The sequence below is a fragment of the Aquila chrysaetos genome, chromosome 15 (genome assembly GCF_900496995.4).
Source record: "Aquila chrysaetos chrysaetos chromosome 15, bAquChr1.4, whole genome shotgun sequence".
Taxonomy (NCBI): Eukaryota; Metazoa; Chordata; class Aves; order Accipitriformes; family Accipitridae; genus Aquila; species Aquila chrysaetos.
This window is the reverse complement of record NC_044018.1, coordinates 2465720-2490271: the sequence shown is the minus strand read 5'-3', so window position 1 is coordinate 2490271 and position 24552 is coordinate 2465720. Positions and strand designations below refer to the sequence as shown.

The 24552-nt window shown below is 40.1% G+C and overlaps 1 protein-coding gene across 15 annotated transcripts in view; it reads right to left on the bottom strand.

The window, feature by feature from the left end:
- Nucleotides 1-24552, bottom strand: part of HMBOX1 (homeobox containing 1) — a 126831-nt gene that overhangs the window by 47536 nt on the left and 54743 nt on the right. For all 15 annotated transcript variants that reach the window (XM_030037274.2, XM_030037272.2, XM_030037275.2 and 12 more), the window contains 3 exons: nucleotides 17334-17813; nucleotides 15286-15371; nucleotides 5616-5726 (listed from right to left, as the gene is read on the bottom strand). In XM_030037274.2, coding sequence (XP_029893134.1) covers nucleotides 5616-5726; nucleotides 15286-15371; nucleotides 17334-17813 — 677 coding nt within the window. The remainder of the gene's footprint in view (nucleotides 1-5615; nucleotides 5727-15285; nucleotides 15372-17333; nucleotides 17814-24552) is intronic.

Sequence of the window (24552 nt, the reverse complement as noted above, 5' to 3'; positions counted from 1 at the left end):
AGGGGTCTGGGTCAGTATCAAGTTGCTAGGCTTTAAATACTCTTCAAAAACTAAAAAAAATTTAAAAATCATTTAAAAAGAGGCAGGGGAAAATGGGACAAGAAATTAGCTTTCCCTGCAATGTCTTAGCAATATACTTTCCCTACCTGAGGATTTCATGTCACAGGGAGAGTATAGGAATATCAGTGATGCCTAACATCAAGGTAAGAGATGCAGAGATTTTTCAGACAAAAGTTGAAAAAAAATCTGCATTTAAAGCATAAATTTGCTCCTGCTACTGATATGTTCACTTACTGAACATAAGATGCTTTTTTTGTTTTAGTAGCCTTCCTAGATCAATTCACCTATTTCTCTTTTCTATGGGATAACATCAATGTCAGCAGCAGATAAGAGAGAAGTATGCTGAGAATTACAAGCAAGTACCCACCACTGTTTTTGCATACACATAAAGACAGAAGCATCTGAATGCCTACAGAGGCCCAAAATGCGCTTGGATCTATGAGCATCAAAAGTGGTGGACATACGCACTGCTGCCACATTTGATAAGGTAACTATGGACCTTTTCTTCATCCCCCTCAATTAAGTGAGCACTTGGGGATCCCGTTTATTCTGCTATTCCAATGCTTCACTGCAATATTCTCGCCACCCAGCTCCACTTCTTTACAACTTAATAAGTTACATCCTAGTTACTAGGTCAGATTCTTTTTCCAAACCCCTCAGATTTTAAGAAGTGAAACCTCTCTTGAGCAGAATGAGCAGAGCGAATGCAGTATGAGATTTTCATCTTAGTATATGCATCAAAAAGCAAGACTTCTATAAGGGGTAGAGAGGTGAACCATCTGGGAAGAACTCCTTTCACAGAGAAAAATGAAAAATGACATCTCTCACTACCTGCCAGTGCTGAGTACCTTTTGCAACTATATAGAATTTTCTTTGTGCAAGCTAGCATTTTCTCAAATGTGGGGTATGACTTCGGCGATGCTGCAGGTGGGTCTTGGGGAGAGAAGGAAAGAGCGGTGCTCTCCAGCTGGAATGCAGCTCGCTCTCTGTACGCAAAATTCGTCACAGCAAAGGCCTGCCTTCTCTCAGCACATCCCAGACACTATCCTAAAGAAAGAGAATTGCTCTTAAAAGCATCACATGCAATTGCTGATCTGCATCACATGTCTCTGAGAGACCCTGCCATACAGGGGCGATGCGCAGAATGGTTGGAGCAAGCCTCAGGCTACGTCCCAGCTCCATGAAACCATTTAGTAGCAAGCCTTTGCAGCAAGTATCTATCATATATTATACTGATAAGAACAGATGTCACACTTTATTTTTAGCCAGACTGACCTGAGATCACATGATAAACACCCTTCAGTTACTACTGAGCTAGGCTAGATTTGAATCAGCAGCCTGCACAGCAAAAGGTTCCCTACAGAGCTCATTGATTGGATGGAAAGGATCAGAGCAGGGACTATTTTCTCTGCGGCTCTGTAAGATAGTAAATCACCAACAACACGTCTCCAGTGCAAATCTCGTGGGATATCCAGCCCCTGATTTCTAGGTTTTTTTTTTTGTAGGCTTTTCTTTTATAGCTAAACGAGAATTGCTATGGGAATAACACAAGAGATGCTATATCTTGATAATAACTACCTTTCTTTTTCCCTTTTGTTCAAGGAGGAAGAGCACATGGTTTTCTCCAAGGTGACCATAGCTGCCTTCCTATTACAGAAGACTGGCAGAAATAAATATCCAGCCTAAATGGAAGCAGTCTGTATCCATCTGTAACTTCAGCACATCATTTCTAGGTGCTGGCTTCAGTTTGCAGTACACAGAGGCAAAAGACATGCTAAAGTTACTCCATAACAAACCTTCCATACTGCCCAAGACCTAGTGCCAGCCAAACTAATTGGGCTAACAACTACCAATGTAAAAAAGAAGTATTTATTTATTTATTTATTTATTTAGAACCCATGGGCTCTGAAAAAATAGTCAGAACATTAAAGGACTCTATGCACTCATATACTGGCTTCTGAAACATATACTATTTATCTACTGCCAAATTGCTCTCAGTCCTCTACAAAACACAAGAGATGTGGTGCCTGTCCGAAAAAAGCTCAATCTAAATGAAAAGCATCCCTATTAATTGGATTAAAGATCTTTCAAACACTAGCATTTAGCATTGACTTCTTCCCTTCAACAAAAAACTGCCTTTCACCCTAATTGGAGGCTGTTTCCAGAAAAATTTACAATCACTAGTACGCTGGAATTCGCAGCACTGCTATTAATTCCGACATCACTCCTACCAGGAAAACGTTGATCAAGAGATTTTTGAGCAAGATTATTGCATATAGTAGGAAAAGGGGTGGGGTGGGGCAGGGCGAGTGTTTCTGATCCATGAGACTTAGAGTCTCTTTTGCAATGTTCCAGTCTGCTGTTGTCTGAACACTCGCCACCAAAGATAGGAGAAATATAGAAAGTACCCATGCAAATAGGCAATCAAAACCAAGCAAACAACAAACAGCATATTCAAGAGGCCAAAGCAAGCTGGCAAATAACGAACATGATGGAATTGCTGAGTCTCTTCTATATAGGAGCAACAACATCTAGTAACATCTCAACAGCAGCAACATCTCAAAACTGCCATAAGGCTGCACAACACAAAGTTCTTTGGTTAGCAGATGCAGGACTGCTTGTGGATGATTTAAAGTGGTATATAGCACCTTTATACCTTTGAAAAAAGAAAAATAAAATCTCTTTTGATGTATTTATAAGTCATCTTTTGTCCCCCATATTATTAGAAACTCCTGGCTGGGTGCAGTATATAAGCATAGTAAAAGACAGACCCTGCTATGAGGACCTTACAGGCAAGGCAGGCAAGTCATACACAGGAAAACAGTCTCATTTTTATCCTGGAGATGGGAAAGTGAAGTGCAAAGGTGAAGTAATTTGCTAAGAGTCGTACAGAAAAACTGGCAGAGCCAAGGAAAGACTACAGGTCTGCTCAGTGATCTCCAGTCCTTTCCTCACAGAACAACTATTCTTTCTTTACAGTTCATAAATTGATTATATCTGGTGTCCTAGTCCTTCAAAACTGTTTCAGTTTTGAGCAAAAGTTTTCATTGCATTACTACACAAACAAATTCAGTCAGAAAATGGACTTACTCTCAAGATCAAATTTTCCAAAATAAGGAATTAAAGAAATGGGGGAACTAAGAGTTCCCAAAGACTTCACTTTGCCCATGATTAACTCAAACGCGTAGGTGCTTCTGTGCAGGACCTGACTCTATCACTCAAAGAAGGACTGAGATTTTATTCCCAGCAGCTGGAATTGGAAAAGATGGGATATATGAGAACAGAAAGCCAAATGTCACTTTCTAGTAAGTAAGTGAATAGAAAAACCACATGCCAGTTATTTAATCTCTTAAGTACCTTCAAAGGAGGACAATCTTTTACACTCTACAGAGAGTGCAGTGACAGCATCACTTCTTTGTGAACATGGCAGGAGGCTCTACTGATTTCCTCATTTTCTGACTCTAAAGAAGGCAGCAGAACAGCTAGTCAAGTCTACTAATCACAGGATACTGTAAGTAGTATCCAAAACTTAGGCTCCAAATTGGTTTTAGAACAGTAATTTAAATCCAGGATGCTCTGGAGAAGGTTGGTAACTCCCTTAATACACTGTATACACTTGCACATATGCATGTTAATTATCTCTTATCTAGCCACTCTGACCTGCAATATAGGAGATGGCAATAATTCAAAGCAGTGGATTATCCTACAATAAATAACACAACCGTTTTCCTCAAGCAGACTTTTCCAACAGCTATGGGAAAACCGAGGGTTTCTCTCTTTACCTCAGACTCTAAAAAGAAACCAAATGTTACTTGGTCCTAAAGGGAACTTGAGTGCATCCAAATAGTCCCTTGGCATACGCAGAGAAGCCACCTTGCCTTTTACACTTCTTAAAAATACTGTATAAGATCTCTTGTTTGAAAAACGGTTAAACTCAAACAACCACTCTTCAATGAATTTTTCCATGTGTATAAAGAAAAGTGAACAAGACCTCAGCAAGACAGTGCATCAGAAAAATAGAGGTTAACATCGGTTCATTTCAATTTAAGCCGTAACCTTCACAGTTGCAAGTCTTCCTTCCTTAGACACTTCTTAGGAGCAAAAGGACGAACAAGATGTGAGCTTGTGGATATGGGGAAAGAAAGGTTAAGAGGAAGAAGTAGATATTTCAGTGCTAAGTTTGACAGAATACTAGCACAGAATACTATTTCTTAAACAGCTCCAAATGATATTGGCAAGAAAAGATGCAAGGCTATAGGAAAGAGCCCTGCAACAGTTTTCATTGTTAGGAGAGGACTTCTGTTTTTTTTTCCAAAATACACCTTCAAAAAAACCTCTAGTTCTCTCCACTGTTTTGGAGGCAATACCTTCCATCAAAGGGAAATGGCTGAGAGTTACTTTGTAGAGTACAACTTGAGGTTTTCAAAGCAGCTAATACTGAATGGTTGTATCCAGTAACTTTGCTGATCCTTAGTATCACAATTCCAGCCGCTGCAAAATCAAGTCTTCTTGGCAATCCCTGCAGCTTGCCAGCACCTCACAATCCTTGGCACTTTAATTCATTAAAACAGTTTTCTAGGTGCTTGACAGAAAGGACAGGCTTGGTTGTCACTTTGAACCCACCCAACTTTAAGCTAAAGTATTCTCAGGCCAACTGACAGCTGGAGCCTCTTGATTTGCAGCTTACACACAAAGCAGAAGTTTTGAGGATCTGTTTTCACTGGAATTTTTCTTAATAGAATTCTGGATATTGAAGCCAAGTTCACATAAGAGAGCCTGAGTCTTAAATTCTTCAAAACAATTACACAGTTAATTGAATCATGCCATTGTTTAAAGGAAATGAAACATAAATATTTTGATCTTTACAATAAAACCGCTAAAGGGAAAAATAACTGTGGTCAAACAAAATCTATGGAGAAGAACAATGCAAGGAAATTAATTTAACTGTGATTTTGAAGATTGCTGGTTAGTTAAAGATAATGAGGAGCTTTACTCCTCTTTTTATATTTAAGATCTGTTTTGAGATTTGGAGAAGCAGGTGGGATTTGAGACACCCATCTCCAGCTTATCACTGTAACTATCAACATCCTATCCATGAGCTTGAGATCCAACCCAAAACCCTCTGAAGTTATCCCAAAGTTCCTCTCTGCTGAACTGTGTGTTTTTTGCTGCAACTTTATATTATGCAGCCATTATTAATGTTTTCTATTTGTTCATACTGAAGAGCCTCAGCATTTATTTCATGTTAGCTGACTACAACTTCACTGACAGCTTCTGATTCCCAGAGTTAGCTTAGCTAGTGGTGAGAGGACAGGGCAAGTAACCGTGACTGAGGAGCTGGACAGACAGCTATGGAGGAGTCAGCTCTACATCATTTGCTGCAAAGCAAAGTGCAGATTTGTTCCTACCCTCCTAAAAAGTAAACTGGTCAGAGGGAATACCTCTACAGTACACCAGACCAAGAAGTGAATGATCAGTGATAATAAAAAACAGTGACAAAAGGCTTCTTTTCCATAAATAAATCAGCAGGAGATGTTTAGGCTGTATTTGTTTACCAGGATTTGTCTTCTCAAGCTGGTACCATCTGTAAAATGCCCTTTTCTTTTGTTCACTCAGGTCCGACCCCTGCTGCAACAGCCAATGGGAGATCCGGCTCTGACTGATACCTGTAAAAATACAGAACAAAACAAAAAAAAGAGAGAAAGAGGAAGAGAAAACTTGTTCTTTTTAAAACATTTTGAAGTGGTTTATATACTGATAAAAGGTGTTGTCTTACAAAGCCCAGGAACTAACAATGTTTCAATCACAGAAAAAGTAGAGAATTCAAGTTTCCCCACCCTGTCCCTAACTGCTTTAACTTCTCCCTGCTGTTATTTTCGACCTTACTGAAGGTACATCCTGCAACCAGCACAATCAACCTACAAGCCAAGAGGTTACAAACTGGGAAGCCAAATCTACCATGGACTTGAATTGCCCACAACTTCCCCGATTCTTAAATTTATTCACCTGTGAAATGGGAACAAGTCCCCTACCCACTTTTTATATATATATATATATATATATATATATAAATGATAGTTAGGAGATCATTATCATTCAATGCTTGAATAAGAAGGGAGATAAACGTAGAAACAGTTTATATGATATAGATTGAATCAGCCCAGAAATGGAGCAAGCCAACTATCAGCAGCTATAACAACGGCTAGAAAACAAAACAGGAAGGGCAGCTGTCTGTCAGCAAAGCAGGATTCAAACTCTAGGTATCCAGGCAATATTAGGGACAAAAAGTTCCGGAGTTTTTAAAGCAAGACTTCTAAGAAAACAGTAAAAGGGGAAAAAGCCCTAGAAGTTAATAAAGTTATTTCCAAAGCATGACATTGAATGAAGAATCGATGCAGAAAGGGAAAAGAAGTGATTAGAAGGGGAGGAACCAAATAAAGCAAGAGGTTTAAAAGTGCACTAGGAGATGAACTGTAGGTTCATTTGAAAACATCAAAAAATATATAGTTTGCTGAGTAACTGAAGCAGTACTTCAGGTAGGACTCCCTGTGCTTTCCACAAGGCTCTTCAGCTATCAGAAAGGGTTAACAACATCTAAACTCTCCTGAGAACTAAAGTTTTAGGAGGTGCTCCAAGTAACAATATACTGCTGAACACCACCTGTGCCACCACCTGCTTGGTGGTAATACTGAGGCAGGTAGAAGGCTGGTTTTCACACAGAAACCAAACTACCTCTCCCCTCTTGAGATGCATCAACATTTTATAAGATCTCATAATCGTATTTACCTCACAAAAAACAACCCCCTGTAGTTTTACCACTTCTAATACAGGGGTTTTACTATGCTTTTTTTTTTTTTTTTTTTTTTGCATTGAACACTGAAGCTAGTTAACTTTAGAATGATTCGACTTGACTCTCGGGTGTCATATTCAGGTGGGTTTACTCCAACCGGATTTTTAAAATCACAGGGTTTATGCTCTTAACTGTTATTCCTTACAGAGAATTCCAGAGCCTATGGAGTTTTAATTGTCCTGGGGAAAAGGGATAGGCGTGTTTTGTTTTAAGTACAGAAGCTTACTGCTATTCAGCAGAGCTTTGCCCACACAACATACCCTGGTTTGGTTTTGTTTCCTGTACATCTATTGATCTTCTTAACACCCGTTCCCAGAGACTGCCTTTGCTCCCCAACTGAAAGAGTTCAGAAACAGCTGGGGCAGTCAAGAGTTGACTACCCCCAGGGCCCACACTGGGAAATATAACCGAGTTTATACTACTAAGGAAGTGGAATTATTCAACCAAACACACATCTTAGATTCTGCCAAGTTTATATGAAGTAACTGTGGAAGCATACAAGTTAACAGCAAAAGAAGTCAATCTAAGTTGATAAAAGTCTCTGGCCCCAAACAAGGCTTCAGTCTAGTTGAAATCAGGCAATCTAGAGGCCTGATCACCAGTGAAAAGACCAAGTTTTGAAAATTTGCAGTTCTTCATCTACCATTATGATTTATAAAAGCCATTTCTTTAACACAGTGCTGTGGGACACAAATGTTTGTGTCTTACTGCTTTTGGCTGCATGGCTCCTATTAATCAATGGGTAACAGCACCATTAATTTACTTGTTTACTACAGTCCACTTACACTTATTGCAGTGAATTAGTGTTTTTTGAGTGTTTGGATAACAACGTTAAGATAAAAATGCAAAGCATTATTAGATAAAAATTATAAATAAAGATTAAGTATCTTCAACAAGAGTCATATAGCAGAAAATGCGGAAAATCCAAATTCTGCTCAAGAGGCTGCCTGATACTGTCATAAAGTGGTACAGATGTTAGCCACTTCAGACAATGTGCTCAAAACAAAGCAAAGGAACAGGAGCCAAAAGATTCAAGCTGTGTATTGCCATGTCCACATTTGACTCATTTTGAGTCCTCACAGTTTATAAAAGTCGCTTCAGCAAAATGGAGCTTTGTAAAGGACACTGAGATGTACAGATTTAACAAATGCACTATAAATTCTCAGTACATTATTACTTGACTACAGTATCTCATGAATGGCACTGCAGTCCATAGCATTTTTTTGCATTAGCAAAAAGCCCACAGCCCATTTTGCTCTTTGGCTGGCAGACTTCTATAGCAATGCTGCAAACCCAGATAACACGTCAGATATGGCTTAGGCAGCTGATCTAGGTTTTGGTCATAGGAATGTAGTGGATGACCTCTAGAAGACCCTTTTAAGTTCCATTTCCTATCATTCTTTGCTGTGTTTTATTATTCTCTTTCCTTGTTTCAGAGATCTGTAATGACAGCTAAGCTTCTTGAAGGTTTCCTCTACCTATACCTGTACCACTTTTTAAGATATAAAATATCTTTCATCTGTACCTCAGCTTGGTTTAGAAGCCCCAAAACTGTATATTCCAACAGCGTGTCTGATTCAAGGTCACATGCAAAGTCCATAGCAGAACTGATCCAAGATCTCCTAGATCCCAGTACAATGTCTTAATGACAAACCCATCCTCTACTCCTTTCAGTGAAAAAAACCCAAACCCCCTAATTGTCATGTCAGAGTTTCTTGCATCTCAAGTGGGTTTTACATAGGGACAATGACTAGTACTACCACCAGCACCATCCTGTCACATTGCCTGTAATCATGCTACTTTAGGAAATTGCACTGGCAGGAAAAAGAAATCATCCTGCTGCCAGAAGCAGATTAATGAAGTAAGTTCTCTGGAGTACTGAAAATCCAGCTGTCTTGAGGAAATTCACTCTCAAACTGAACCACAGACCTCAAGGAAGACTGCCATCCTCTGGGCTCAGCATCAGCAGGGACACAAACACATTGTAATGAGCACAACTACTTTTCTCACAGAAAATACTGAAGAAAGAAGTGGTAATCACAAAGGATTATAGCAATTCAAATGTTGACTTCTTGTGTCACACGTCACTCCTTCCCATAGCAGGTTACACTTCCTAATTATAAACAAAATGGAGATGACAGTACACACATGCTCTTCTGACCAGCCCCATTCTCTCCTACATAAATCATTTGGGGAAAAAGTTTCCCTTTCAAATACATAAAAGAAACGGCAAAATGCATCTTCAAGAGAAGGCAACTGGTATCTGCAGTACAAATCTGCTCATATCCCTCAAAACTGCTATTCATCAAGTCTCTGGTAACTGGTTTTCACCTTCACAGATTTGTTCAGCGACTCTACTTTGCATTTCTTTAATGTTTCTTTCAGGAGAGATTTTTAGAAGCACCTGGAATACGTCAGATTTGGAGAAGAAAGTGACTGTGTTTTAATTCTTCAGTTTGTAAGCAAAGTCCTAGATTCAGACAAAACATGCTTGCAAAGGACATCTATCAATTTAGGAGATTAGCAAAGCTTGTTTACAGAAAACCTGCAAAGATCAAAATCATAGAAAAACAAATCTTTGCCTGTGTTGTCACGAGTATAAAAAAAATTTAAAAAAGGAAACTGTCTTTCAAAATTCAACTTCTTGCCATTTCAGATGATCAGTAATTCAGTAATTTTCTGAGTTCTCTTCACAATGGAACTAGTTAAGTTTCCCTTTGTTTGTATTTGCATTTGCTCAGCATCCCTGTGTGTAGGTTCCAAACCTTAAGGGATTTTATTTATGTTACAGCAGTGCTTCAAGGCTGCCCTCCACTGCGCTAGATGCTGTGTGTGTTTAGCATAATATAAAGCTAAGTCCTGAAGATCTCCTATCAATTAAGACAGAGACAGTAGGACAGGGCTCAACTGTACAAGCAGAGTAATTGGTAAGGTTAGCAGAACTGCACACTGGAAAGCTCTATATGCTATGTATGTAAAAAAAAAAATTACCTCTGCATTTTATTGTTGTCGATTATTTTTTTTTTTAATGGTGGTTTGGTTTTTATGGTACTAGCCTAAGAATTGAGAAATCTGAATTCAAAATTCCTGCTCTGTAACAGACTGCTTCCACTGTGACCTCAGGAAAGTAAGGGGTTTTTTGTTCCTTCACCCCCTATCTGTAAAAAATGGAAAAGGTACTATTTCCAAACCTCACAGAGGCATCATCCATCAAAGCATTTAGCCAGGCTGCAAAGAGCTCATCTATGTATACTCCTCCCTCTCTCCTTTACTGTAGTACATAACAGAAAGATGTTAGTTTCTGAAAACATTTCCCCTGCCCTTCATCCGCATTTGGAAGCTAGAAGACAGCATCTCTTAATAAGTTTACATTTATCTCTTTATCCTTTGCCTTCTGACCATAACTTACTTGGTACCCAGATACAATTCTGGTGGCAATTAAAGCAAATTGCAGCACACGACTTCAAATTATTGTTGATAAAAATTTGGCTTCTCACCTGCCACATGTAGGGATAAATACCTACCCCCGAGTAAGCTGCAGCTATGTTAAAAGGAGCTTCAAATAACAAGATAGGAAATTCAGCAGGAACTATTATTAGCTCCTGTTTATACTGTCATTTTTCTTATCAGTAGGAGATTATTTATAAAGAGCCCAACCCAAGTACTTCTTGTTTATCTTATTACAGACACTATTAAAAAAGTTTCTATAAAAAGCAGCCCCTGTATTTAGGACCAGCACTAATAAGTGTTATGCTAGGTTTTTGCTTCTTATCAATCATTCCTTTATTTTCAAGTCAACATTTAATACTCTGTTACTATTTTCCAATCTGCCATCTTCTCTTGGTACACAAGGCACCCCTGTAGAATGGCTTCCAGGTTTAATTTTCCCTGTCAGATTCATTATCTAAATGACTTAAAGTTTCTAGTCATTTTATAAAGACTAAGAGAGCCAAAAAAATTGTTCTATTGCAACAGCTGACTTTAACCTTCAGCTCCATGTTCCTCTCTCACATATCCTCCCTCTCCATCACTTCCCATCCCCTTGCGCTGCAGCGCAGGAAAAACAGAAGGAAAAGCCATTTACTGTTGCAGAGTCTGTAAATACAAGGCTGCTCCGTGTGCTTTGTAGGACTGTGGCAGATGTAGGAATCTGTATTCTATAAATGCATTGCACTATTAGAATTGAGAAAAAGGTGAAAGACATTTTTGAATTAAATGCTAAGTGGCTTGAAGAATTAGCGAAATAAGGTAAAATGGAAGTTTCAAGGGGCAGAAGTTGCCGTAGAGGTTCGTGCACCAAGGACAGAACACAACAAGATACAGAATGGGGACAAATACAGTCATAAGCACAGAGGAAACATTATACTCTCTCATGAGCTAATCCAAGACCTGCAGTTTGAAGACATGCAAATACATTGTTTTAGCTAAAGTCCATCACTTATATATCCAATTTGGCCACCTTCAAACCCAGCCATAATTAAGAGAAGGAAGCAAAGTTTTAGGTTCCTAGCTAAAGGTCTACTATCACTGTTCAGATGCACTATTACTCCTTTCCCCTCTTCATGCCATCCTCCCCTCCTATTACATACACACACACACTTTTTTAGAGTAGTAAAGAAATTAATAGAGATTGAAAGGAGAAAGTTGACAGCATGGGTAGGCAAGCCAAACAACTGTCCTTCTGGACAGAGCCAGCCATAAATTTTTTGTTTCTTTCTTGCCTCTCGTCCCAGGGCAGAGGAGATGAACCCCAAAAGCTGAGGCCACGCTATTCTGCATTTATCTCAAGTATTAAACAAATGACTTCCCAGCTGATGCAGGGTGGTAGCCAGTGGATGGGCAAGTCAAATATGCCCAACATCTGCCCTACTGCCTCCAGAAACAGCTTGCTATGTTTGTACTACAACGAAAGGTGATGGAGTCTGTAAGCACACCAGCCTCTGTGGGCTGCTGATCTGTTCTTGCAGAATTGCCCTGTTTCATGCTCTTTCACAGCCTCTTCATTGGCCAGAATAGGCTGTCACCCTGATGTGCAAAAAAATAAAGAGGACCCTGAGACAAGGATCACTGGAGGCTGAACAGTATTTTGGAAAGGTATCATTTCACTCATATGATCCTCCTCTATGCCATTTGCTACTAACCACTCTTTGGATTTTATTAATCTATTTTTCCTCTTGTTTACTGAATTATTTACAGAACACCTTTATCAGTAAGACTAAGTCTGTAAATGCTGAGATGATACTGTTTGGGATCATACATTCTGCAAAGCATTACCTCTGTCCATACAAACTGCTTTTTTAATGAACCAAAAGTGGTTTCCAGGCCTTCCTTGAGAGCCTGTTTCACTGCTGAATGGGAAGGGATGCTGGATACATCTGAAGAATACACAAGTCAACTAGCACTCATCAGGCCTAAGACAACTCTGGAAGTGAGAGCCCTAAGACACATGCTTTCTGCTCTGGATCTCTGTCCCGAGCTATTTTCAGTCACTCTTCACCATACCGTGCTTTTGAAAGGAAGCTGATGTTTTTCCCTGGTAGTGTTGAGCACACTCTTTAATCTGGTCCCTTCAAACATCTCTTTGAGATTTACTATTTCTTTCAGATAAGCCATAACTACATACTTAATAGTGGCACATAAGTACTATGCATCTACTTACACAAGGCTATGGGTTATATTTAAAACGAATCAGCTCCTGTAGACCTTCCCACCAAGCATATGGAGGATGATAACACAGTTCAGCTGCAAAGGGTAGTGGAGGAAGAGACTGGTGCATCACAGTGTAGCACGAGCCTTACAGCGATCTCTGCTTGAGAAACTGCATCATGTGCAAAGTATCACTGTCTTTTCTTATTTGAAAGGTCCACCAAAACACTACTGGGTGAGCTTCAAAAGAATGTAGCCATTTAGCCTTTAGATCTACCTAGTTTCCCATTGTTTTGGCTTGAAAACAAGGTAATAACACAGTGCCATTAGTTGAGTCTTCGTTCTGTCCCACTGACAGGCTCGAAAGAGGTATCTAGTAATATTTTCTCTGATCATTGTGTATGTTCTGGATTCCCTGCCATATTACGCAGGAAGGTTGAGTGGGATGGGTGTGAAACTTAGTCAACCGTTTATGAAGTGGATGGTGTCATTTACTTACAGGAGGAACAGCCTGGCAAACAATGAGAACTCCCAAAGGCTAAATGCCAACTTAATGACTTTAACAACTGAAATCCAAGCGAGTAGGTTGAGGATGGAAGGAGCAAAATGATCAGGTGTGAAGAGACCGGTCTTGACTTTCCTACAGTCTGCCTGCAGTGGCATCAAGACATGCACTGAGACACCTAGCTAATTATAATTAGATCAGCTCCTTTTAGTGATACAGACTCTGTCTTAGATTTGGTGTGGTGATTCTGATTCAACAGCCCTGCATGCAGGAGCGCCACTGACCAAAAATGAAATGATGGCTTGTTTTGGGAAGACTCTTTTTCTGCAATTTTCTCCTCTTTGCATTATTTCTATTGAAGGGGAAGCTAGTTTGACTTGCTGGTAGATGTGAAGGGTGCTATACAGAGGTTAATTCAGAGATTGGTTATTCCAGGACTATATTCAGGCAAGGACTGCACAAAAGTAGGGGAGTGACCCACTAACTACCAAAACTTCAGAGTTCAGGTACAATTTAAGCAACTAGACTTAGCATTTAATTTTTTTAAGTACCAGTGCTAACATCTGATAAGGCTAATAACATTCCTTAGAGTTACACAAAATGTTAATCTCATGATTTTACAGATGGAATTGAAACCAGGGAAGGACAAGTAATTTTGCTCAAGATCACAGAGAGGAGTGGAGACGTGGAAGGAAATTCCTGGCTCCAAGGCTCAAGCACCCGTTTCTGTCTGCCTACCTCAACTGCTAGCATGTCTGCAAATTCAGATCTCCCAGACTGATGGGTTCTTATGAGATTTCAAGTACTGGAAATATCATAAAAGAACAACTTCCCTCCTGCTAGTTTGGCTTTCCTAGTCATCAAGGAACCTTAAAAACAATCTATTTCAAGATCTATATTCAAGCTTGAGTTAAAAAATGAGTGTTATAGGTATAACATGGGATTGAGCTATCTGTATTTTATCGAGTCTTCATCTGGATGCTGGAGTGTGTACAAAGAAGAACAACGAAGCTGGTGAAGGGTCTAGAGCACAAGTCTTATGAGGAGCGGCTGAGGGAACTGGGGTAGTTTAGTCTGGAGAAAAGGAGGCTGAGGGGACACCTTATCGCTCTCTACAACTACCTGAAAGGAGGTTGTAGCCAGGTGGGGGTTGGTCTCTTCTCCCAAGTAGCAAGTGATAGGATGAGAAGAAATGGTCCCGAGTTGCACCAGGGGAGGTTTAGATTGGATATTAGGAAAAATTTCTTCACAGAAAGGGTTGTCAAGCACTGGAACAGGCTGCCCAGGGAAGTGGTGGAGTCACCATCCCTGGAGGTATTTAAAAGATGTGTAGACATGGTGCTTAGGGACATGGTTTAGTGGTGGACTTGGCAGTGCTAGGTTAACGGTTGGACTCGATCTTAAAGGTCTTTTCCAACCTAAATGACTCTATGATTCTAAATATGCTACCAGCTACGCTGCTCCGGACAAGCAGCATGAGCCTGTAAAGGAGGACTAATAGCACCTCACTCCATGGAGGAGCAGCAAGACTTTGTTACTTTTTGTGTAAATCTCTGGAACACACCCAAGGAAGAAGTGGTATCCCTGCAGTCTGTTCACTTGTCACTTGAATGTGAAAGAGACAAGGCACAGGGCAGAGGGCAAAAAGAGAACTATTCCTCCTTCTAGGTAAAATCTGAGCTAATATGGTCATCCCCTCAACCTCACATCTGATTTTCATTAATCGTGCCTCAAAGGCAAATGATTGAAAAACTTCAAACTATTATAATCTGACTCCTGGATGCAGTGATACCAGCTATAGCTGTGTCTCCTGACTATTCACATACATTTTATAATATAAATACGTATTATATCTCTCTCTCACCGTACACAGAGATGCAGATACACATCTATGCCACACTCAACAAACAATTTAAGAATTAAGGAAAACCGTTTTCATTTTAAGATAAGAACTTCAGTCTTATTATAATGCTGTAAAATAAAATCTGCTAGCACAAGCCACAAAAAAAGAAAAAAAGAAAAAAAGAAAAAGTGATTCACTGGGGAAGTTCCATGATGTGCGGGACAATGGGTCTTAAATCAAAGGCATACATTATCATGACTAAGCTGACAGATCTGCACTGCAATGCAGAAAGCCAAGCAATATTCCAACATCTGCACCGTGCACAGATAGGCAGTTAGACACAGTTTCCCAAAATGAAGAAAGGACTCCCTGAGCTCTTACCTGTTACCTGTGCAACAACTGCTTGGGAAATTCTCCGATTGGCTAGGAAGGCTTTGATTTCCTCCTTTATCACACTGCTGTCCCTCCTATCAAAACAAAAAACAAAAGAACACACAAAAAAACGGACAGACCAAAGTGCACTTTGAAGATGCAAAATGGCTTTATTTCCTTTATTTAGGGGACAAGGAGTGGGGAAGGCAGGCATTAAAATAGTCAAAAGTGCCTCACTGGTGGACACTTCTTTTAACAAGTGTCACGTTTGATCAAAGTACCCTAGCAGGAGAATGGATGACTCATGTCCTATATAATTCATATTAGGTGCAGCACTGCCATATGGAATGTACAAAGTTTCATTACACAGGGATGAATAAATCTCTCATACCAGCATAAAAACCTCAGTCATAAAAATGAGGCACAAAAATAAAAAATAAAGGATAGCAGGGTCTGCATGGTTAGCTACACAAATGAATATACATACACAAGCCTTCTCCAACCTTTCAAGGAAAAGACCCAAAGAAGAAAAGATTTTGCAACCTCTATCCCCCCCCGACCCCTACCTCCTCAGTCCACAGCTTGCACTGAATGAACAAGTGCCAGTTATTTAAAGCCTTTGTACAATTTTTACAAGGTGTGCAAAGATAGTTCAGAAGGGACCAAAACTGTGCTAAAAAGAAAATAATTTGGAGGTTGCACAGGGACTGTGATATGCAGCAAATTTGAATTGCAGCAAACACATACTTTTCCCTCCTCTTCTTCCTTCCCTTCCTGAGAAGGGCAGACAATTAAAACTCAACTTTATTAGGCTTCATCATTTGGTAATTTCCCTTCGCCTTCTCCCCTCCTGCCCCAGCAGCATTCAAGGCAGATTCAAGCTTGCAAATGTAAATGCAAAATAAATGCTATGTTGTGGGTTCATTTTTATTTCTGTACCCAACACTCATCTTCCATATGCCTGCCAAATAAAAGTAGTTTCAGTTTAAATAAGCACTAAAAGCACTACCTGAGACTTATTGCATAGGAACCCCAAACTCAAAGGAACGATTAAACTTCAGCAATGGGAACTCCAGCATACTGCTATACTCACCACCTTCCTGCATTATCCTGTAGCCAACAGTAAATGAGGTTGATCAACTTTTTCTTACTGCTCATCTCTAATCCTCTCCCCAAAAGCCACACCTTTACCCTAAATCTCCAAACTACTGCAAACATATTTTCATCCTGGAGCTTATGGACCCTAGTTCTCTCATAGGTACTTCATTAATGTTGCAAATTTGGGGAAAAAAAAAAGACATTCCATTATGACCAAAATTGTTTTGAGACATTTGGCCTTTCCTCTTACTTCTTTTTGCTATCAAGCCCACTGACTCTTGACTTTCATCCTCAGTGGTATAATCCCCTCTTTTCATCTTTGCCATAATGCTGAAAAGGAAGCTCCTAAAAGTAAAGGAACGTCAGTCTGGAAAAAAACCCACCACAAATGGCTCTCACTGAAGTCTTCTGCTTCTTCTTTATTATTTGTGTCTTCCTATGCCAATCTGCACACTATGCAAATCTTAGAGAGTCAGCCCTTGCCACAAACTATAAACAGATAACATACATGCTCTGCAGATCCCAGTGGAAAGCATTAACCAAGCAGATTCCCTACTCCTCCTATATATGGAAGGAAATACAACTGGTATGAAGTAGTGGAGGAGGAGCCATGTGAATTGACACTCAGTCAGAAGTCTTCTGAGTAAGAGTAGGGCGGAAAATTAGTGTACCAACATCAATTTCAATTTTTGGTACAGCATGGGAAAAAATATTTCGACAGTAGAACAGACTGTGGGATACCCACACACAGCCAGAGGTTGACTACACAAGACTAAGAGGCAGGTGAGAGGTGCTCAGATAGTGACCATTAGGGAACTAGCAGGGGAACAGCTGTCTAAAGCAGTTCCTGCTTTCTTGATAATACTTATCACTACTACAGCAGTCCTCCAACATGCAGATTTCTTCTGAGGGACTTCTCACTCTGACTTTCCAAACTTTTTACAAAGACTTCTACTAACCTCATCAGTTCCTCCACTTTGTCATCAATGTCCAAGTCCTCTTCAGAAGCTTCAAAACTGTATGACCTTTGAGCCAAGCTGTTTGCAAGTGGGTAGCGGGTAGGTGACATCTTCCCGTTGAATGCAGACAACCTCTCGTTACTCTCCCTCCCGTTCTGATTAGTAGTGCAAGGCTGTGGGGAGGTGTCGTAACTGTTGCTTGGTGACGGGGACATCCCAGAATGCTGGGTCTGTGTTGAAGCTGTGGCTGTAGAGGAAGATGCTGGGACATTGTTGGTACTGTTGCTGTAGGAACCACCTCCGTAGCTAGACCTTCTTCCAAATTTGTCACTATGCTCTTGATCAAGACGATCCAAGGTTTCCAGCGCGTGGAGAATTTCATGTCTGGTCATTCCTGTACGTCTCAGGCGCTGAAGCAGGTCTATCTGCTCTATGGTAAATCTTGGTTCGTCTGTGTAGTGAGACATGGTTTCCAGCAGACTAAAAACAAGGTAAAATATAAAAGCAAATACTTCAGTTCAATACGTCTCTGTGGTACATGGAAAGTACCTTACCTGCAGTGAAGATCAATTCTGGTCCAAAACTTTAAGTCACACACATGACAGACCTGACAGCCCAACAGTCCACCTCCAAACAAACTCAGCAGGCAACGTCCCATGAATACTAGTCTCACTATGTAGCAAAAGGGCTTATTTTCTTTGAAGTAGTCAAATAGCACTTCTCTCTTCTACTAGCATTCCCTGCACCTTCTATAATAAACCTGCAGTTAGCACCCTTTTGCTTTTGATAAACCACTGCTATAGAGAGACAGTGGTTGCTCAGTAATTAAGGCTGCAACTTGATTTCAGACAAATTTTTGCCCATTGTAAGTATCCATGAGACAGAAGTCCCAGATTCCAAAACTGTTAGGTCAAGGCCAGACGCTGAGTTTTTCTGGAGAAGTTTTAACCAGTTATGACATGAGATTTATGAATCTCAACTCTTTCCAATCTTAAATACAAAGAGTTCAAGTTGCCCTAACTTTTTGTTGCTACCTTGAAAAAAAAAAGATAAAAACACACCTAGCGGAAATTCTAGTGGCCTGTAGGACCAAAGTTGATTTGTCTGAAGTCCCATTTCTGAAGTTAGTAACTTTTGAACCTGGAATGTTGTCACAGATCGCCTGCCCTAACAAGGAAAGTGCAGCACATCCAATTACTACTGAGCTTTCATTTAAAGAAATAAGTCTACAGCCTTTTCCCCTCCAAAGGCAGGCTTCTCATGTAACTCAATCATCATGGTGGCTCATCAAAAGCATTTTCAAGTCCTAAACTTCCCAAGGTGCCAGAACAATGAACACGTATTTGCTGCAAAGACCAGAAATGGAACTGAAAAATCACAATATGCTTCCTTAATCTCTTTTCCTTCCTAAGTCTCCTCACTACAGATCCAAATAGCGTACAAATGACGAGATCACCTCCTTCAGAACTCAAGATCTTGAGAAGGGATGGCAGATGGAGGGCAGACAGAACTTGGCAAACAGATCAAGGCATTTTCCATCCTTCTTGTGAATCTTCTTATGAGTCAAGGGTTTATTACAATTCCTGCATGAGAGCAGGGTGAAGAGATCACTCAGACTCCAGGAGACATGACAGAGCTAAAGTACAATCCCTACAAGTGAGAGCAGGCAAACAGCAGCCTCAGGAAAGGCAAGTAAGAGTTCCAAGGACCCTATGAAAACCAAAAGAGGGATCATGGATGTCATGATTATGCTAGACCTTCCAGAGACAGGGCTGCCTACTTCTCTCCACAAATTTTTAAGATCACTCCTCATTTCCACTTCTGCATTGGCACAGAGAAATCCCCAACAGGAGCCATAGAGTGACAAAACTTTTTCAATTGCTGCATTTAGTCTTTTTTTCAAATACATGAAACACAGTAAAGTAAACCAAGCCCACAGGTTTTGAGGGTGCAGCAAGGGAATCTCTTCAGAGGAGTAACATCTCACAACACAGACCTGACTAAGCAATTGGGAACAGGTCTGTCCTTGAGTCAGAGGGTATAGCCATGTCAATACTAGCAAATTAAATAGCGCGCAGGAAGAGGCACCGTAGCATCTACACACCATCATCTGCAGCATTATTAAATCATTGTAACTGTCCTTGGCACAGTTTTGGTCCAGCACAACCAGTGCACTCCTGACCAGTCTGCAGGCTTTTTTCAAGATTCTGCATGGAGCAGAAACCACAAACACTCTGGTTGGATGCAGCCACTCAGTATCAAGGCTAAGAACGTCTGGTAGTATAGATGTGGCCAAGTGGCCTTGGGGCTGAAGAACAGCACAGAGAACTGGCTTGCTTAGTACAGCTGTAGCTAGAGTGTAGCTATACAGACATGGTGCTACAAAGCCAGGATGCATGAATCCACAAAAATGGCATTTGCAGCCTGGAAAATACAGAAATAAGAAGCAGCTCTTATCTTTGGCTTCATCAAGCGACTATTGAGCCTTTTACATTGTTTCAACAGTGTGCAGGTGGGAGGAGGAAGCAGGACAATGCAAGGGGATGACTCCCATCCAAGAAAATGACTATGTGAGAAGACAGACTGACTACAGCCATATAAGTGCTTCAGTCCAACAGGAATGTGCTGTCCTTTGGACAATTGATTACTGAAAACGTACAAGCCATTTTAAATTTTAGAAGACAAGCACCCAGATTATTCTACTAAAAGGAGGGCACACCAGCCAATGCAGCAGTAGACTGGCAACTGACTGGAATTGTAACAACTAAAATTTGGAAGTTGCATCTCAGACTGAGACATTCAGAGCTTGACAAGGAGCATTTGGAAACAGACATTGTGTTCTAGGTTTGGCCTCTGTGTTGGGGGAGGCAGGGCTGCTCAGTCCTTTTCTCCAAGCTTTGTGAAAAGAGAAGTGTCACACTGACTTACTGACTCGCATCACAAACTGCTGTACACCCTGAAAGCCCCCCATGTCAGGTCTGAGTAGCATGGTTTTAAAGTAGAAAATTGCTTCTTAAACATCTGGCCTTGAGATGGTTTTCACTAGATATGCCAGCTTGCCTTTCCTTAGAGATAAACCCATTTTTGGCATTCCTTACCTGTATTTCTAATGTCACCATTTGCTGGATCATTTATCTGTCAACACCAAGTTTCATGTGCTCAAGTACTTTGTTGAACTGGAGAATTTAATGAACCAGAACCTCCATCCAGAATTACCTCTACTCAAATTCCTACTTTACCGACTCTTCAACATTTAATACTAAAACATACTTTAGATTATCTAGTTTAATCTCCCATTTGTCACAGACCTAGAAACCCAAAACTTTTGACCTTCTAGCCTCGTGAACCAAAAAACTCACATCTGACAAAAGCATGACTTTCCAGATGGTTTCAGAAATGTCAAGCAACACAGAACTTATCATTTCCTGCAGCAGTTTGTGGCCATGGCCATTGATTTCCTTTAAAATTTGGGTGTGATTCCTAATTTCTCTAAAATGTCAGGGCTGAGCTGCTAGATCTGGGTTCTCAGGCCAAATTAATCTCCTCTGGTGAATTACACATAATCCTTTAGTGAATCCTAAGTATCCTTTGGTGAATTACTAGTGAATTACACATAATGAACTGCAGTGTTCTCAAGATGCAAAAGAAATGGTCAAGCTTCTGTCGTACATGGCTCCATGTGGGAAAGTGCTCTGGCCTCAGTGTGTCCCACTTTGATGCAGCAGGGACCCGCTGTGCATATGCAGTAATTTCAATCGCACAGGGATGCAAGGACTGCTGGACAAGGCCGTCCTCTGTCGTAAGAATAAGATATCTGATGACTTCAACTTGTGTTCTACCGAGTCCTGTTACATCTGTGGGCTGCAGAAAGTAATCTAAGAGTAGCAAACCTACTGTCAAATTAAGTCCATTATACTATGTTTAACACCATCACTGGAAAAAAGTTGGCAATTTGAAAAAAAAAACCCAAAACCAAAACCAATGATCTCTCTGTCCATGGAAAATATTCTTCTAGCCCTCCAACCCTTTTAGACAACTTCTGTATAATTTTTCAATGCTTAAGAAGATAAAAACACCAAAATCAGATACAGTATCTCACTGCTGGTCTCACTAATGTCATATACAGATCTAAAACCTGCCTTGCTTTTGCTTACATACACAGCATATATTGCATCTGACATACTTCTTTATTGGCCTTCTTGATTTTGAACTCCTATTCACATTTTCATGTGCTTTTCTACAAAACCATGAGATCTAGAAACAATGCTTCTGAGTGAGTTTTATGTATGGAAAACAACTGCAAGAACAGGGAATTTTCCATTAAATACCCTAAACAAATATTGCAAAATGTGGTATTATTGAACATGTTCCAACATTGCCAACTATCTACTGCTTTTTAATGAATAACTACAGTAACATTATTTAGAACTGTTATTCTAGCAGGGCTTCAGTTATTTTCCCTTTTTAAAATATTTTAATAAACTTACCCTGTTTAAAGATAAATTTACAAAGCGGTTAAGTAAATCAGCCATTTTAGAATCATCATAATTTCATTCACCTCATTAATTAATGGATATTCTCCACTACTTCATCCCCCCCATATTGCTGTAAGAGCCTCTTATCCTCCAGAACTCCTCTGGCTAGCTATAATTCCATTTGCTTCCCCCCTCTTTTTCCTTGTGAAATACAATCAACTGCAAAAGTAATAAGAAGTAAAATAAGATAGGGACAAGCAGAATGGTTGGGGGTGTGCAGGAGAAAATAAAGCTAGCAAATACTTTTCCTGAGAACAAAGACTGTGGATCGACTGCTTTGCTGTAGTCAAAACTTTGGCAAACTTTGCTGCCAGTGTAGCAAAATATCCTCAACGCTAGCAGATCTTAGTTTATAATCACATGATTTATCTTCTGATCAGTTAGCAAAACTCTCACCAGTTACAATGGGCTGTCAAATTTCCTTGGGGGAAATATCAGAAAAAGAGAGGCAACCAAGGCAGAATTGCCATGCATTTTTCCCCCTGAAATTCTGAAAGTAAGACCTCTGCAAAGTACTAATTAAGCTCAAAACTAACATTGACCAATTTTTTAACAACTGAATCTGGCCCTTAAAATGAATCAAGTTTATTTAGATCCTGACAGAAAAAAAAGGTAGCTTAAAGTATCAAACATATTTACATTTCTTACATTAAGGTGGCAGTCACACCCCAAGTGAGATGGACCGATTCCACGTACTGTCTCTTGGTATCTATAAAGCATTAAAATTTCACGCTTATCTTTCGTGGCTCATCCAAAAGGAACCTGAGGTACCTGTGTATTAGATTGAAGGGAGAACCATAAGGAGCTAAATAAAAAAGAACTTATTTTCCCTCCCAAATGGACAGATATAAAATAACCAGCAGGTCTCAACCAGCCAGATGCAGCATCACTCTTTTTCACCTGAATGCCACTTTCTGGAGTGAAGGCTGTTTAGGGGCATAACTGCTCTCAATACCATTGCTTTTCCTTGTCATACCACCAAGACTTATTTAGCCTCTTTTTTATTGAATTTCACCCTTTAGATATGGGACTCCCTCCCCACTTTGAAAGTACTGATCTTGAGTGGGGGTACGTGGCCATGGGTATTCCTGATACAGAGGTGTTCTCTTCCCTTATTTTCCTGCATCTCACAGAGAAAAGTAAGGAAAAACACAGCAAGGTTTTCTCACTTACTATCATGACCCAGGCCCACACAGATACAAGAATCATTTACCTGACACTAACTTTCTAGATGATGGAACACAGCAGAATAATCCCATAAAAACAGCTATGAGCTAAGCCCATGTCCAATTGAACTTGCAGAAGTTCAAAGCAATTCAATTACCCATTTGGGAATAAGGCCAGAAACCAGCCTTAACACCTCTAACACTTGAGAAAATGGCTCTGGACTCTTTAATGATCAGAAGAAATAATTTTTTCCACTCTTCTACCCACTGTACATGAGTAGGAAGTACTCTAGCATCACTGAAAAGCTCCTCTTTTGCAGAGGTCCTTCTCCAAATTTCCATTAAAATTCACTGCTTTATCTAATAAGCTCTGCAAAGCTCAAGACTTACAAAACCAGTTGCGCTTTTTGATATAAGACCTTTATTTGATATAATCTGCATAATATTGATGTGGGCTAGAGCCAAAGTGTTCAGAACAGGATCCTAGGTCTGGTAATTGGTTTAAGAATGATTCTGATAAAGTCACATCAACTGTGGCGAACAGGATAGAGAGAGATGCCAACTTCTACCCTTCATTGACATATGGCATATGCTGCTGGTCCAGGGTAGGACCCTAACAGCACTACACTGTCCCATTAACAGTATCTCCAGAATTTGTAATCTTATCTTTTATAGCACCATCATTTATTGCAACATAACACGCACTTTCTTGGTGTCATTGAATGTCTTCCTTTAAATGGAAGAGCAAAATCACAAGGTAAAGTTGTGGCTTTTCAGCTGAAGTAGGTTATCCCAAAGTATAGAGCAAAAAGACTACCTTCTAAAAGTAGTTAACTAAACAAGTGTTTTAACTATCACAGTCTTTCTCACAGCTTGAACTCCTTAGCCTGCCAGGTTTTTTTCCTGTGTGTATGTGCATATAGTACTAGTGAGGACTCCTATCTGAGCAACTGTGGAGATGGATGTCCTCCAGCTATTAAAAACACAGCAGAGAGAGCAGCTGTGCTGGCTTTGCATGCCCAGTCCCCAGACCATGCACCAGCATAAGGATCCTTGTTTGGTATGACTGGGCTGCTACGTTTCCTTTCTACATGAGGTCTCTGGTCTACACAGCAAGCAAAAATGGGTATTAAGGATGGCATTGCTATTTCGAAAGGCAATACAATTTGCTTATCAACCAGCCTGATGCTTGACAACCTAATTCACATGAACTACCACTCCGGATGCCTTCTATTAGAACCAGTGACTACAAAGAAACTCTACTTCCAGCTGCTCAGTCCATCAATTTTTTAACCATGCTTTGTATTATGCAAGCTTGTTTCTCTCTCCATACATTTTTATGAGATCCAAGGACCCAAGCTAAGTTTCATTCACTCCTCCTTCCTTTTCTGTATCTCACCCACCGTTACCCATCCCAAAGGTAGCAGCTGGTTCTTACAAGATGCTCAAGAGAGGGACTTGCATTCTGAGCTATAGCTGTTCCACAAACAGTGTTTGACATATATCACAAAGTAAAGA